Source organism: Notamacropus eugenii, chromosome X, assembly GCF_028372415.1.
Source record: "Notamacropus eugenii isolate mMacEug1 chromosome X, mMacEug1.pri_v2, whole genome shotgun sequence".
NCBI lineage: Eukaryota > Metazoa > Chordata > Mammalia > Diprotodontia > Macropodidae > Notamacropus > Notamacropus eugenii.
This window is the reverse complement of record NC_092879.1, coordinates 75,457,075-75,473,396: the sequence shown is the minus strand read 5'-3', so window position 1 is coordinate 75,473,396 and position 16,322 is coordinate 75,457,075. Positions and strand designations below refer to the sequence as shown.

Here is a 16,322-nt window from a genome sequence, read left to right as displayed (position 1 = left end):
TTTTAGCTTTCAACATTCAGTTCCATAAGATTTTGAGTTTCAAATTTTCTCCCATCTCTCCCCTCCCTCACCCCAAAACACTGTGCATTCTGATTACCCCTTCCCCCAATCTGCCCTCCCTCCTATCATAACCCATTCTTCCCTTATCCCCATCGTCTCTCTTTTCTTGTAGGGCAAGATAGATTTCTATACCCCATTACCTGTATTTCTTATTTCCCAGTTACATGCAAAAACAATTCTCAATATTTGTTCCTAAAACTTCGAGTTCTAACTTCTCTCCCTTCCTCTCTTCCCACCTATCCCCACTGAGAAGGCAAGCAGTTCAATATAGGCTATATATGTGTAGCTTTGCTAAAGACTTCCATAGTAGTCATGTTGTGAAAGACTAATTTTATTTCCCTCCATCCTGTCCTTCCCCCATTTATTCTATTCTCTCTTTTGACCTTACCCCTCCCCAAAAGTGTTTACTTCTAATCACCCCCCTCCTCTCATTTGCCCTCCCTTCTGTCATCCTCCCCATACCCCTACTTTCCTATAGTGTAAGATAGATGTTCATACCAATTGAGTGTGCATGTTATTCCCTCTTTAAGCCAAATGTGATGAGAGTAAGCTTCACTTTTTCCCTCTCACCTCCTCCTTTTCCCCTCCATTGAAAGCTTTTTCTTGCCTCTTTTATGAGAGATAATTTTCCCCATTCCATTTCTCCCTTTCTCCTCCCAATATATTCCTCTCTCACCCCTTAATTTTATTTATTTAGATATCATCCCTTCCTATTCAACTCACCCTGTGCTCTCTGTCTGTTTATATGTGTGTAATCCCTCCAACTACCCAAATACTGAGAAAAGTTTCAAGAGTTACAAATATTATCTTTCCATGGAGGAATGTAAACAGTTCAGCTTTAGTAAGTCCCTTACGATTTTTCTTTCTTGTTTACCTTTTCATACTTCTCTTGATTCTTGTGTTTAAAAGTCATATTTTCTATTCAGCTCTGGTCTTTTCATCAAGAATGCTTGAAAGTCTTCTATTTCATTGAATGACCATTTTTCCCCTGAAGTATTATACTCAGTTTTGCTGGGTAGGTGATTCTTGGTTTTAGTCCTAGTTCTTTTGACTTCTAGAATATCATATTCCAAGCCCTTCGATCCCTTAATGTAGAAGCTGCCAGATCCTGTGTTATCCTGATTGTATTTCCACAATACTTGAATTGTTTCTTTCTGGCTGCTTGCAATATTTTCTCCTTGACCTGGGAATTCTGTAATTTGGCTACAATATTCCTAGGAGTTTTTCTTTTCAGATCTCTTTCAGGAGGTGTTTGGTAAATTCTTTCAATGTTTATTTTACACTCTGGTTCCAGAATATCAGGGCAGTTTTCCTTGATAATTTCATGAAAGATGATGTCTAGGCTCTTTTTTTGATCATGGCTGTCAGGTAGTCCCATAATTTTTAAATTGTCTCGCCTGGATCTATTTTCCAGGTCAGTTGTTTTTCCAATGAGATATTTCTCATTGTCTTCTATTTTTTCATTCTTTTGATTTTGTTTTGTAATTTCTTGGTTTCTCATAAAGTCATTAGCTTCCGTCTGGCTCCATTCTAATGAGCTTTTGAACCTCCTTTTCCATTTGGCTGTTTCTGCTCTTTTTTAAAGAGCATTCTTCTCCTCCTTGGCTTTTTGGATCTCTTTTGCCATTGGAGTTAGTCTATTTTTAAAGGTGTTAATTTCTTCAGCATTTTTTTGTGTCTCCTTTAGCAAGCTGTTGACTTGCCTTTCATGATGTACTTGCATTGCTCTCATTTCTCTTCCCAATTTTTCCTCGACCTCTCTTACTTTATTTTGAAAATCCTTTTTGAGCTCTTCCATGGCCTGAGACCATCGCATATTTATTTTGGAGGTTTTGGATGCAGAAGCCTTGACTTCCTCTGACATTATGCATTGTTCCTCCTCATCCAAAAAGATGGAAGAAAATACCTGCTGACCAAGAAAGTAACTTTCTATTGTCTTATGCTTTTTCTCTTTTGGGGGCATTTTCCCAGCCAGTTACTTGACTTTTGAGTTCTTTGTCAAGGAAAGAGTATGCTCTGGGGATCTGTAAGTTCTCAGTTCCTCCACGGTGACACAATCAAGGGAGAGGAGTTTATTCCTCTCCTGGCCTGCGTTCCAGTCTGTGAGCAGGATTCCCTCTCCAGAGCCTCCACCAACTCCACCATGCCAGCCAGCACTCCTCACCCCAGGGTTGTTCCTCAGAGCTGAAATCCAGATCAGCTGCTCAATTCCCCCAGGGACTTTAGGCCAGGGTTCCAACAATGGAAGCTACAGCTGCCCCAGGATAGGGCTAGATCGCTGCGTTCTCTTCTCACCCAAATGAAAGAGCTTTCTCACTGACCTGTGAAGCTGTCTTTGGTGTTTGTGAGTTGAGGAATCTGGGACCCACAGCTGCTGCTGGTGGCACCTTGAAGACTGCTCCAGTCCTGTCCTTGCCGCTGTGTGGCCCACCCTATGCTGCACTCTGGGTGTGATAGACCTTTCCTGTTGACCTTTCAGGTTGCCTTGGGCTGAAAATCTCTTTCACTCTATCATTTTGTGGCTTCTGCTGCTCTAGAATTTGTTTACAGTTATTTTTTATAGGTATTTTATGAGTTGTGGGAGGAGAGCTTCTACAGGTGCATCCTTCTACTCTGCCATCTTGGCTCTGCCTCCTCTTGGCCTCTCTTAATGGAACCTAAGATCACATTTGTTTTTTTGGATACCACATCACTACCCCAACTCCACTAAAAACCTCATATATAGTTCACATATGTATGTGACTTTTTGATTTTGATTATGAGTACACTTGGTCATTTTTAAAAATTGTTACCATGCTAGGATTTCAAAACGAAGATAGAGTTTATATTCTTAGGACTAAATACTAGTTTACCCCTTTATCTGTCAAAGATGAAGATAATAGCATGTTTTTAGTCTCTGTGCTTTGTAACATTGTGAGTCATTTTCTTATATATGTTATTGTAATGTGTATATTTTCATAATGAAATAGAATAATAAAAAGTCCCATTTTCAAAGGGCTTTATAGTTTACGAATTTCTTCCTACCAGCTCTATGACGTAGATGGTACAAGTATTACTCTCCCCATTTTAAAGATGAGACTGAGGCTCAAAGAACTTTAAGTGACTTGTCCAGACTCAAATGGCTAATTAAATGGGCCCTGAATTTGCACTTACACCCAAGTGTTCTGATTCCTAAGCCCAGCATTCTTGCCATCTTACTACCACTAGTAAAGGAAGGATGAGTACAGTTGAAGTCTGGCACTTGTTACATGACTAGCATCAAATCTTTTATTTATTAATATGCTATTTATAAATAATAACATTTTAAGTCATAAAGAGGACTCTGGTGCTAGCAATGAAATGACCTAAGGATTAAAGTAATTTAAGATTTTGTAGGTAACAGCATTTTCTCAAAGTGCTGTATTTTCTTTAGCACAATCCCAGCTTTTATTTAGTTAAGTAATATATTGGTAGTTTTATAAGAAAAATAATGGATAAGTATGTTATTGTAGTAACGTGTGATCCTGTGTTGATTTGATATTAACATTTTTAATCATCCCACTTTAGGACCAGCCCATGTTCCTATGATGTCACTAAATGGCTCGATGCCACCGATATTTGTTCCTCCTGGTTATATGTCTCAGGTATGTCATGAGATTTTATTTGGCACTTTGTGTCAGGGAATTTTTAGAGGTTATTCATTCATTCAACAAATGCTAAATGCCAAGGCACTGTGGTGGGCCTTCTTGGAGTATACAGTAATGAAAACCAGTCCTTGCCTCAAAGAGAATTTATAATCTCAATTTAATTAAAACAAAAGCAGTTATGTAAAATAGTTAATATTCTTTCTTTCCTTATAATGAGTTTGGGGAAAACCAATTAGTTTTTCACTAAAACATTTGTCAACATATTGCAAAACAGTAACCATAGTATTATTTGACCAACCCTTCAATGGCGGGTACTCAGTACCTTAAATCAGAACTTTTTATGTCATGTGAACTCAAAGCCAATGCTAGATCTAGCAATCTGAAGAAAAGGAATAATAAGAGATGTGCTAGTTAAGTGGTGGTGCAGTATTTCTACTAACAAAGCAATTTCCTTCAGGACATGGTATCAAACAGCGCTTTGAAAATTTGGTTTGAGCAATGCTAAACATATTTAGGGGGCTTCAGAGAAAGATTTCCTAGTATTCTAAATAAAATATATTGTTAAATGCAACATTGAGAATTTGGGGTTCAGTTAAATGGTTAACCATGAAAAGAAGGTAAAGCTAATCCCAATGTGCCCTAACACTTCATATGCCAGTATTTTTATTACACTTAAAGGACATGTTTTGTTGTTTCCATCTCCCCACTGTAATGTTTCCCATCTGAAATTAGACTTGATTTTATACTCAGAGTTTTCATTTAAAGCATTACTGGATACTTGGTCTTGTTAATCTATGGTGAGAACTATTTTTTTATTTAAATGCTTTTTCAAAGTTTTCCAAATGTTAGCTATAATAGCAGTAGAAGCCAGAGGGAGGAAGATGGCTGAGGGGATTAAAAATCCCCAGGAAAACATAAGTAGGTGAAAGAAGAGGATTCATAGTGACTGTAGCAATTAGTGATGGAGGTTAGGTTGCTGCGAAGAGTGTTGAATGCAGACATTTATATGATCTTCCAGGAAGAAGAAACTCGAGAAAACTGGGGAACTAGAGTTCAGATTAAAAACCTCTAGAGTAGGAGACAAATGTTTCCACAAGTTTACTCCTTGCAGTAAGCTTTGCAAAGCATTTGGAAGCTGCATGTGTCTTAAAGGCCTGTGCTTCTTGGTTGTAGAGAGAATATTTCTTTTGAAAGCCCTACTTAGACGTGCCAGTATGTGGTGTGTGAGCCAGTGGGGAGAGGGAGGGGGGTTGGGGGGGGGGGGTCCTCTAGGAATTTAGCCTTGTGATGTTTGATCTTTTCATTCAGAAATGGAAGAGATAATCATAGGCAGTACTGTTGAATGCTGATCCATGTCACCATGTAGTTGCAGGAAATTAGTTTCTTGAAAGATTTAGAACAAATTATACATATAAACAGCTCGAAAATATTTTCAAATGTATATATGAATGGCGTTTGTGTGCCCAAAATTACGTTAATAATATTAAGTGTCCTGAAGGTCTCTGACCACTTTCATAATATTCTCTGAATTTGACCCTTTTGCTAAACTTTCTCTGGGATCATCACACTTTCTCATTGTCATAAAGAATTTAAGACTTTGTTTTGGCGTAACTACAGTTTTCACATCTGTGATTCCTGTTTAGTTGAACAGGAAATGCTATGAGTTTTGTTTTACTTTAAAGACAAGCTAAATATGCATGTAGCAGAGGGTCTTATAAGAACTTGGGAAACTAAATAAATGGTCTTTCTATATGTAACTGTTGGAAATTTCATGATTCGTTGTAAATCATGGTACAGTCATATTCATACCTTATTAATAATAGTTGTCAAAACTTCCCTATGAGATAAGGAGCTTCATTTCTAGTTAATTAGAGAAATGTAATTTGATGAGACTGAGCAAAAAATCCTGTAAAATGATTGTAGTGAGAGGGAAAGAACTGCAGCCCCAGGAATAGCCAGGTGAGAAAAGTCCTTCTTCCAGGGCCAGTGAGCACTACCTTAGCATCTTATGCTGAGAGTTACCTAAAATGTAGGCATCAAACACAGGCTTTGTTGTGTCCCCAACACCCCAAGTCAACTGGAATCAAATTAAAATGTCATTGGGAAGCATTTAACACAATACAAATACAATAAGACGTAGATAACACTTGTTAGTGTGCAGCTATGGGGATCCTCCTAGCCAGATTCCCCTCACCCACAACACCCCTTTTCCATTTGAGTCTGACAGCCCTGGCCTAGACTACTAAGAGGTTCGGTGACTTGGTCACAGGTATAGAATGAATCAAAGAGGGTAGGACTTGAACCCAGGGCTTATAGGCCCCTCTCTACCCATTATACTGTTTATAAAAGAATTTACAGCCAGCTTTTCAGATCAGACAGGTTTATTGATAATAATGTAACCATTACTTTTGGTGTTTGGTGATGTAAACACTGTTTCCCTTATTTCTGTAGTAGTAAATTTAATTTGTCAGAAGTGAAGAGTGCTTTAATTCATTTTAATTCTGTGCAATTTTAGGGAACCCCAAAGGAAATTTAACCCATTTTTAGCCATTGGCTGCTAGAAACTACTGCTGTACTTTTTAACACAGACAACTCAATCAAAAGGCTGTCAGACTAATTAGAGAGCATTATCTTTATCTTATTCTTTCCTTAATAAAGCAGTACTGTGCCTAGGTCCTGGGGAGGGAGGAAACAAAGCTCAACAAGGAGCCCCTACAGGCCCTCGAGGACTCTGGCGTCTGGTAGAGAAGCTTTGTGCTTTCTTGAATGGGCATTGCTCATTTCACGGAACTTGCTCTGTTTCCCAGCAGCCCCATTCTGCCTTAATGACTTAGTCATACCTTCTACGTGGTAAATTAGGAATATCCCCAATTAAGTTACTGTATAGTGTATTTGGTTTTCATTAAGAAATTCTCTTTTGTCAAGTACTACATTGTAATGTGGGCCTGAGATCTGTTTCTTTGATACCTGAACTTTCAAAAAGAAGAGAGCAAGTCCCTATATGTTAGTGTACTTCTCGTTAACCAAGTTTCTCAGAGATACAGGTTATGTGTATGAGATGGCAAATCTAGAGTTTAATAAGAAAATAATGTGGAAACATGCTGTGTTATTCTGTTGTACTAATATGATCCTGTATTCTGTCTCAGGTGGTGGAGGAAAATGGAGTTCGAAAAATTGTAATTTTGCCACATTCTACTGAATACCATCCTCCCATGCATCCTCCACATCTGCAACATTACATGCATCCACATCCTCCTATGCTTGCCCACCCTCCTCATCCAATGTATCCCCCAGTTCCGGGATCAGAATTGCATCCAACTCAGTATATGCACCAACATCCAATGCCGCCGCCACCACCACCACCACCACTGCCACAACCACGCATTTACCATGAATATGGTAAGATTGTTTGTTCTTAATAGAAGATGGTTTCAATTGGTTGTAATCAGTCCCTTTTATCTTGGATACTTGTTCAAAAAAGTAGAAAGGTAAGACTTTAACAAATAATTATTGCATGATGTACATAAATCATAAGTGATGAAAATGTTTATATGTGATTGATTGTGTGTGTCTGAAGTGGAAATTCCCATTGCTTGTGTACCTCACTGAAAGCTATACTTGGTACTTCTTTTTTTCACTTTATGGTACTACAAAACTGTGATGGACAATTATTAAAAACATTTTTATCTCTTAGACATGTATAGTGAGAATTTTAAGGCTCTTGGAGGCCATATTGCCTGTTATCCTTAGGCCTTTCATTTGAGAAGTGAGGTCACATCTTGATGTTCTTGTAGACGGTTTTCCCCTCTGCGATCCCAGCGTGGAATCAAAATTGAAGCAAAGGGAGAACCGTTCTAGAAGTTAAAGTGTCCCTTCTGTCAGCGTTGGGCCTTGTTTGGTTACATAAACAAGGGGTCTCAAACACTAATTGAGCACTATGATCCTGGTCTGTTTCAGAATCCCGTTCCCATGGAAGAACCCATTATATTCCTCGGGACGAAAGAACTGGCAAGATGCAAGAGCACTTGAAGAAGAGAATAAAAGATAGACATGCTGTCGGGCATAACAACAACAACAACAAATCCGGAGGCCCGCCCCCTTCCCTACCTAAAGTTCACAGTTCTTACAATGCCAGCGTTGAGAATGAATGCGGAAAGGGACATTATGTGGTAGAAGAACCTGTGAAGCAGAAACAAAGTGGGAAAGCCCAGCAGAGTGGGAAGGACGGCCCAGCAGGAGACGCAAAAGCTCAAGGTGAGAGCAGCTTTTTACCTTTTTGTGGCAGATAAAAATGACAAACTGAGAACCCTGGTGCATCTTCAGACATTTTCCCTTTGGAGCCTTTTTACTCTCAGACTCCAAATGATTTCTCTGAGATGATCCACTGGAGCTGTAGTGTGAACACAGAGCCACAATTCACCTGCTTTTTAAAAGCATGAGGAAGTTACTGTTCCCAAGTAATTGTCCTCCACTTCACGTGGCAGTGAATGCCAACAATGAATACCACATATGGTTTCTGCCACTTGTCTCCTATTATTGACTTACTGAAGTAGAGCCCTGTGATCTAACCAATGGGGTTGGGTGACCAGAAGATCCAAAGCTAGTTTGCTATCAGAATACATTCATTATGTGATGATTGTTTAATCTCACACTTGCGAGGGAGAAAGAAATAAGGTCATTTTGCAGAACTGAGATCCATGGGATTTTGTTTGCTTTTCATATAATTGAAAAGGTGTTTGGTAAATGTTGAAAATTTAGTATGTCTCCATATCAAATTTTGCTAAAGGTCCTTAAGCGAGTCCCCATTTTTAAATTTTCCAGTAAAATCAGTTCATATTTAATCCAGGATCCTAACCAATTAATTAGACAGTCTAGTTAATTTAGGAATTTGCTACTATTAGACCCCTTTAGTTTTTGTAGATTTGCTAATGTTTTGATTTTTTATTTATAGCTGTCATTTTCAAAAGCCTTAATACATTATCCAGTTCATCAAGTTGTCAGTGCTAGAGTACTTCCTGCTCCTGGGAAGGACAAGAGATATGTGATGATAGCAGGACTGTAATATCACACCCTAGAAGGTGCATATGGAAGCCAGTGGGTTTTCCAGTAAAAATTTTAAAACCTAAGAATGTTCTCTAACACAGCAAAGGCAAACTGCATGGAAAATGAGCTTTTATTTTAAAAAAAAAGATAATTTATATTACAAAGGGAAAACTGCTCTCTGTCATTAAGGGTGCTACCCACAATTTGAAAGGTTTTAATCTTTTTTTTACCTCTAGCCTGTTTCTCTTGTCCAGATTAAGGCACTCTCATAAGTTAACATAAACCCAGAGGCTTACTGCCTGAAAGAACTCCTGATAGCTCTTTATACATTATTGCCAGTAACCGTGTGAAGTGTTGATGCAAGTTTTGTAGCTTAGTAAAAAGTATTGGATCTTGTAGAGCTCATCCACTAAAGTCTAAGCCAAAGGCAAGAATTGAAAATATGGTTCTAGAACATCACAGAGTTGGATGTAGATACTTGTTTGGGGGAGAGGAGGATAACATTGAAGAATGAGAAAAATAGATCATCTTCCGCATTTTGAATTCTCTGCTCATCTAGGACAAAGATCTATTCGACTTTTAGCCTTCTACTTAACATTTGCGGGTATTTTTCCTGCAGTGGACACTTCTTTTGTCCTCAGTAAAATCTGTCTTTACTCCACATATGAAGACTACTCCACATGGCTAGAATGGACAAGCCGTGACATACAGTACATGAGATGCACTTAAGGTACACCACCATAATTAAATGGTCCTCTTTTCCTATTGTGTCCTTTGTAAATTGACAACCTAACCATTTCCACTAAGTGGTTTGAAAATTTTCCATTTCAAATAGGCAGCTGGAAACAGGTCACAGTCTCTACTTAGTATATGATAGTAGAGGGCCATAATTAGACTGGCTGGACCAGAGGATTTGTGCAGAGACACACAGGTTAATAGCATTGCCTGTAAAATTGCGTATCAGAGCAATTTAGAAAAGGGCAGAGAAAAAAGCAACAGAAACTAGATGTTCTAACAGGGTATATAAACCATTTGTTCTAAAAAAGAGCAAAAAAATAACCATAAAACGTAGCCAGAATTTGCTAGACAAGACTTCCTTGTCAAGAATGAATAACAAAGGGGTTATAAGGAAGTAGCTATTACCCAGCCATAGCACATGGCCAGAGAACAGACCGAGAGCTGGCCTTAGAGCCACCAAGACTTGCTTCTATCCCTGCCTCTCACCCACCATGGTTCTAAAACCCCCTGCTTAACCCGCCTCTCAGTGCCCTAGGCAACTCTGTAAAACTAAGTTGCAAACAAGGTGCTGACTTGTATGGTTCCAGGGAAGTTCTTCATATCAGTGAAATCTCCAGCCCTGGCCCTGTATCCCATGGCCTAAAACCCAAGCATCAACTGAGTATGGTCTGCAATTGCTGGGAGCCCTAAGTTGCAAATTGAGAGGATAAAGAGCAAGCCTCTGAGTCTAGAATACCTGGTCTGCTAGACCTCAGGCAAGTCCAAGACTAGAAATTATAGGGTAGGTACATTGGGAGAATGAATTTCATCCTTCAGTCCACAGAGAATCCCAGCATGGCCTGGGGGCAGCCTGGAAATGGGAAAGCTTCTTTACAAGTTAGTGATTACAAGTTTGGAGGGGGAAGGATTTTTCTTTATAGAACAATTGTGATGTAAAACCTAAAGGCATCAAGTGCTCCCCCCCCATAACTGGAGCTGAAAACTCTTCCCCTAGAAGATAAGATACCTAGTGAGCTGGTGGGAATTTGGATTTCTTTCATGTTGTCTAGAGGAATCCAGCTATCTGATCTACCTTGGCCTGTACTGTGATTGCCACCAGGTAGGAAGCTCTGTCTTCCAGGGCAAGCAGCAGTCTTGGAGAGTGGCCTGAAGGTGCTGGGCAGCTAAGTGGCTTCCTTCAGGTCAGGAAGGCAGCTCTTGGTGGTGGAGAGGGCCTAGATTCCATGGACTCCAGAGTTCATGGCTGGTTCTTTCTCCCTTAAGCAAGCCTCTTGATCTAGGGGCCAGCAGACTGCGGCCTGAGGGCCATGTATAAACCCTTTTTAGCTGTGGCCAGTACAGAAATAGTCGGTGCCCCCCCAAGGCTCCTGAATTTAGCTTCATAGAAGTGGAGAGCTGAGGTGGGAGCAGACCACATCTCCTTAAAGGACCCCTGGGGAGGAAATTCACTCTAACTAGGCAGATCAGAAACTGCTTTGAAATTTATAGTCTTAATAGTGAAAATATACTCAATAGGAAAGTATATATAGAACCTATACAGAATTGTATGCAGTCGTGGGGAGGGAGGGGGGTAGTGGGGGGTAGGTGTGGGGGGGATAAAATCTCAATTGTATGGCAGTGATTGTTAAACATTAAAAAATAATAATAAAAAAAATTTAAAAAAAAAGAAATTTATAGTCTTAGATAATTGCTTAGAGTACAAGTAAGCAACTTGCCCAGGGTCACCCAGCCGTTATGTGTGAGAGGCAGGGATTTAACCCAGGCTCAAGAGTTCATAGAGTCTAATCTAAGTGATGTCTGACTTGGAATTCTCTCCATTCTGGATACCTCTGCCTGGAAGTGGGCACCATGCATATTTAAAGGTCAGACAAGATTCCTTGGTAGCTGTAAGTAGGTGCAAGCACTGGAAGGGACCTCAGGAGTCCAAGTCCCTCATTTTTCAGAAGAAATTGAGGCACAGAGAGGTAAGAAATTTGCTAGGATCAGAAAGTTAGTAAGCATTAGCTTTAGAGTCAAGATTTGAAGCCAGGTGTCCGGACTGTAGGACTCTATCCATTATACTGCTCAGAGCCAGGATTTGACCCCCCAGGTCTTTTGACTCCAAAAAGTTGTCACCATCAAGCAAAGCATAAAATGGGGAGATAGATGTATGCTCAACAAAAGTGTTCTTGGTTGTCACTGAAAATGTCATGTGCAAAGACTAAAAGGAAGCAGGTCTCCCTTTAGATGGTAACTTTCTCCCAATCTTCCTTTGAGTCGATGACTTGGTCAATGGAAGTGAGCTTCATAGTTACTTAAGAGATTAGCCTAGCAGTCTACACAGGAAAAAGTCAAGCTAATGAAGAATACCTGTTTCCCAGATTGGACAGGCAGCCTTATGCTACTTGGTGCAGTGTAGACAGTGCTGGACCTGAAGTCAGAAAAATCTGAATTCAAATCCTACCTGAAATACTTAGTAGCTGTATGATCCTATGAAAATCACAACTTCTCTCAGCCTCAGTTTTCTCATCTGTAAAATGGAGATAAATAGTGTCTATATCCCATGGTGGTTGTATTTGAGGGTCAAATGAGATAACATAAGTAAAGCACTTTGCAGACCTTAAAATGGTAGCTGCTCTTATCATCTTAGGCAATGCAAGGCACAGTGAGCTGGTCCTGGAATTGAAGTTGTGAGATGGTGCCCGTTCAGTAATTTGTGTGGCACTTTCAGTGATTCCAAACTGTCACCTGCCATCAAAGCCCATCTTTCAAAGAGCAATAGTCTTCCAGCAGTGCTCTATGATTGCAAATTTGGAGATGCCATAATCACTAAAGAAATGGAAAGATAGATGGTAAGCGTAAAGCTGGAGCACCAGTGGCTTGAGTGGGAGATATGGTGTACAAGACATCAAGAGCACATCTGTCTGGAAAAGGAGATTGGGCAGTCATGTAGCATGGATGAGGGATAACAGGAGGTTGGCCCAGATAGCCACAAAACATTCAGAGAACCAGAAGACCCCCAGTACAAGAGGTAAAGCTTCTATGGAGGACTCAGCAAAAGATGGATGAGAATGTCACAGGGTGAGAAAGTGTGGTTGTTAACATGCCCACATAAAAGAGAGTGCTCACATTGATGCAGGCATATCTCTGTATACACACACACACACACACACACACACGTGTATCTGAGTATGAATTTGTAAAACAAATGAAGATGTGGTTATCTGTTTGACAAAAGGTTCTTTCGCTACAAAATAAGTCACAATGGGCTTTATTTAAATAGGTGTCATTAACAGTTATTAGACTGATAACAGTACAATAATATTTTCATTAAAAAGAAAGTTCAGTCTTTTTTCTACCTAATTTTTAAAAGATTGGAATGATCCTAAGAGAAACTGGTTTCAGAGAGTTGTTTAGAAAACCATTTTCTAGGATTAACATACATTCAGTCCAATTTTACACTTTTCTACCATACTGTAGATTACTGATATTCTAAAGGACTATATTTGAAAGTACGTCTACATATATTGTACTTAAGAGGAGAAGAAAGCTTACTCCTAAAGTTGAGAAATACTTTCAACTAGAAGTGAAAGAAAAATGATTTTCTAGTTAACCTTCTGCCCTAAGCAGTCTAGTTAACTGAGGTTTTACTACAATCAGATATGAAAATTTACTCCTAATCTTGGAAGTGTTCTTTTTCAAAAGATGAAGAAATGTAGAGAGATGAATTCCATTTGATAATGGGAGACTTAGGACCACAGATGACTAGATTTCAAGCATTTGTTTGTCAAATAGTCTAGGATGCTAACCAGCGGTAACTAATGTCATGTCCCGACTCAAGAACTTCCTCCAAAATCTCTCAGGGAATATAGGTTTGATGATGTCATCCTAGAAGAGCCCCACCTCCTTCCTGTGTTTAGCCCATGCCTGTAACTAGGAACCAAAGAGGGAAATGGAAGGGTTCAGGAACCCCATTTTAAACAGTAGAAGAGAGAAAAGATGACAGAAGAAAAATGGTGTGCGTGAAAGAGAGACCCAGTTCAAAATGCAGAACATATTTATTACTGTGTACCTCAGACATTTCAAGATAATCCTGTTCAAAATGTTTTGTAAATATGTTTTGTATTTTGTTGCCAAGTTGAAAACGTTTGACAAATATTTACCCCCAGTGAGCAGCATAGTGTAGTTTATTGAAAAGACCTCTATACCATAAGTCAGGAGATGTCCATTTTCCTTTGAGTGACTTTGGGCAGGTTGTTTACCCTCTTTGGGTTGGAGGTTGGTCATCAGAAAGAAAGAGAATTGGAATGGCTGCTCTTTGAGGTCCAGTAGCTCAAGCTCAATGCTTCTCTGAAAGAGATCTCACTTCTACAGAAGTGAACTTGACAGTGCTATGCTATTCTCTCATATTGAGGGGATGAGGCTTGTGGTAGGAAGACCAGTAGCCACAATTGTGCAGCAGCTGCCCTTTGAACCTGTTCTCTGCATTGTTTTGGTGCTCCTGGTTATTCGACTTAGGAATAATACAGTGGTGCTGAAGTCTTGTATTGGTAGTCAGTCAATCCTCAGTCCCAAACTCCAGTTTTATTGCTTTGTAGTGACGCTCAAGACCATCTTGCAAGTAGCAGAGAGAGGAAAGATCTTAGGAGAGAAACATTCTAAGCAGAGGCCTTGACAAAATATAAACACTGGAGAGTTATGGCTGAGAAGTGAAGAAACCTAAATTTAATTGCAGTATGTGGAAAAGGTCAAAGCAGGAAGGGTCTAGAGAAGAGAGAACAGTTATTTTAGAATGAATGTTGCTATAAAGCTTGCAGTAATAAAATTCTAACGTTTGAAATGACAGAACATAATGGTTATGCTAACATTATGTTACACAAAAGTGAAGTGTTATTTACTCAAAGCTTACTCTTGGTCTGAAGGACAAATGATTTCTGAAAGTAGAAATGAAAAATAGAAGTCCACTAAAACACCAAATTCTTCAAAGATCAGCGTGTCCTTTGCTAACTCCCAATGGAGCAGTAGACAGGAGGAAGAGCTAAAATCAGCCAGCCAGAAAAAGCAGGCTCCTAGCTTACCTGAAAAGTAGATGGCAGGGGCCTTCATATTGCAGAGACCCAATGAGTAGCAGCTCCTCCTTCACAGCTATGCTAGCCCGGGAAGGCTTACAAGGTGCTCTTAGAATACAGGACAGGGATGGTGGACCAGGTCTGGCATCTCATCCCTGTGGCTGCCTTCCTCTTTGCCCAAACGTAACATACACTCAACTCTAATAGTAGTGTCAGCCAGGAGAGTTCCAAATAGCTTGGTAAGAAAGGCAACCGAAAACAAGGTTTCTTATTTTAGGAGAGATGATGAGTCCTTACTAGATATGAAGACATAAATATCAAGACACATGAGTGGGTTGTATATATGACCATGCTGAGTTATAACAGGCTTGATACTGAGCTTCTCACGGTTGTCTGCATTCGTGTAATCATCTTCTCTGAGAATGGCACAATGGGAAGCAAGCATAAGGTTCATTTCCATCACTAATACCTTGAAAATAAAGCATCTGATCATTTTGGCCACTTGTCCAGTATTATTACAGGAAATAGGAACTAAGCCAAAGTATTATTGTGGAGGTGATGGCTTAAGATTGGGATCATCCAGCAGATGTGGCGTCAGCAAGCAACATGGCATACTGGTCAGATCAGGACTTCAAGTCATGGCACACAGAGATTTGCAGGAGCACTCAGCTGAGTGACAGAGAGGCGGTGCCCCCTTGAGTGTCTCACCTTTGCATTCCTCTGTATTATCCTAGAGTTATCCTAAATCTGATTGGTTTTCTGGTTTTGATATGCATCAGAAAAAGTGTATTTGATGTTGACTTTTAATACTTTGACAGCACAAAGTTGCAATCATTGACCAGTATGCTGAGTGTTTTTCTTTTCTTTTTTTGGAGGGGGTGAACCCTATAGAAAGTTGCTATAATAAAGAGGATATCAGGACAGCCACAATTTACACCTGCTTTCTCCACCTCCCACTCTTACCGTGAGGGTGGGTCAGGACCACACCCAAAGGGTAACTTTTTGCGTAGATGGAACTTTACTTTGGTTTCTGTGGAGGGCTTCCAAAATGAGATTTCAAAATATTGATTTACAGATTAGATTTCAAAACACTTAACACTGCCCATAACTACCTCTTTGTATCTTCATGATAAACGTGGAAACATTTCACTTAGGATACAGAAAATCAAGATACTCTTATTTTGCCCAGGTTCTTCCTATCAGATCAGAGGGCAATTTTTGAGCCCCTCTGCCTCTTCTGGAATAGCATATGTCACATCCAAGCTACCCAGAGCTTTCTCAATGAGCACTTTTTCCCTTCAATTTAATTCCTCTCTTGTTTTATTATAAAGAATATGAAGGCTACCTTGTTAACACTTTGAAAAGTTCATCAAACTTTTTCAACATGGTCTACCCTGACAACTCCAGTGCTTTTTGAAATTGGAAAAAAATCAACTGCATCAGTGTCAATTTTCATTTACTCTTAACTAATTGAGGCCTTTAATTTCACGTGTGCAAATTAGATGACTGTTTTGATAGTGTAAGAAGTGCCTCCTGAAATAATCCTAATAGAAACGGGTAATTAGGAGGTTACAGGTGTGTTGCCTTGGCTTTAAAAAGCAAACCACTAATACCACCCAGAAAAACAAACCTGCCCTTGTTGTGCATAGCTTCTACGTTCCTGGATTTTTATCTTCAACGTGGTGGATTTGGTCTGTGCTTGGTTAGTTTTATGTGAAAGAAAGTCCTATTGGAGAACTGAATGGTAACATTCACAGAGCCTAAAAAAGGACTTTGGGGTTTTTTCTTCTGGATTTTGTTTTGGGTG

General features: G+C 39.6%; 1 protein-coding gene and 1 long non-coding RNA gene across 3 annotated transcripts in view; one reads left to right on the top strand and one right to left on the bottom strand.

Annotated features, from left to right (window-relative positions):
- The window catches only part of LOC140515374 (uncharacterized), a 286,278-nt gene that overhangs the window by 201,250 nt on the left and 68,706 nt on the right, over positions 1 to 16,322 (bottom strand). The window lies entirely within an intron of this gene.
- LOC140515370 (fibronectin type-III domain-containing protein 3A-like) overlaps positions 1 to 16,322 on the top strand; it is an 83,362-nt gene that overhangs the window by 30,435 nt on the left and 36,605 nt on the right. For both annotated transcript variants that reach the window (XM_072626049.1, XM_072626047.1), the window contains exons 4-6: positions 3,607 to 3,683; positions 6,833 to 7,085; positions 7,644 to 7,940. In XM_072626049.1, coding sequence (XP_072482150.1) covers positions 3,607 to 3,683; positions 6,833 to 7,085; positions 7,644 to 7,940 — 627 coding nt within the window. The remainder of the gene's footprint in view (positions 1 to 3,606; positions 3,684 to 6,832; positions 7,086 to 7,643; positions 7,941 to 16,322) is intronic.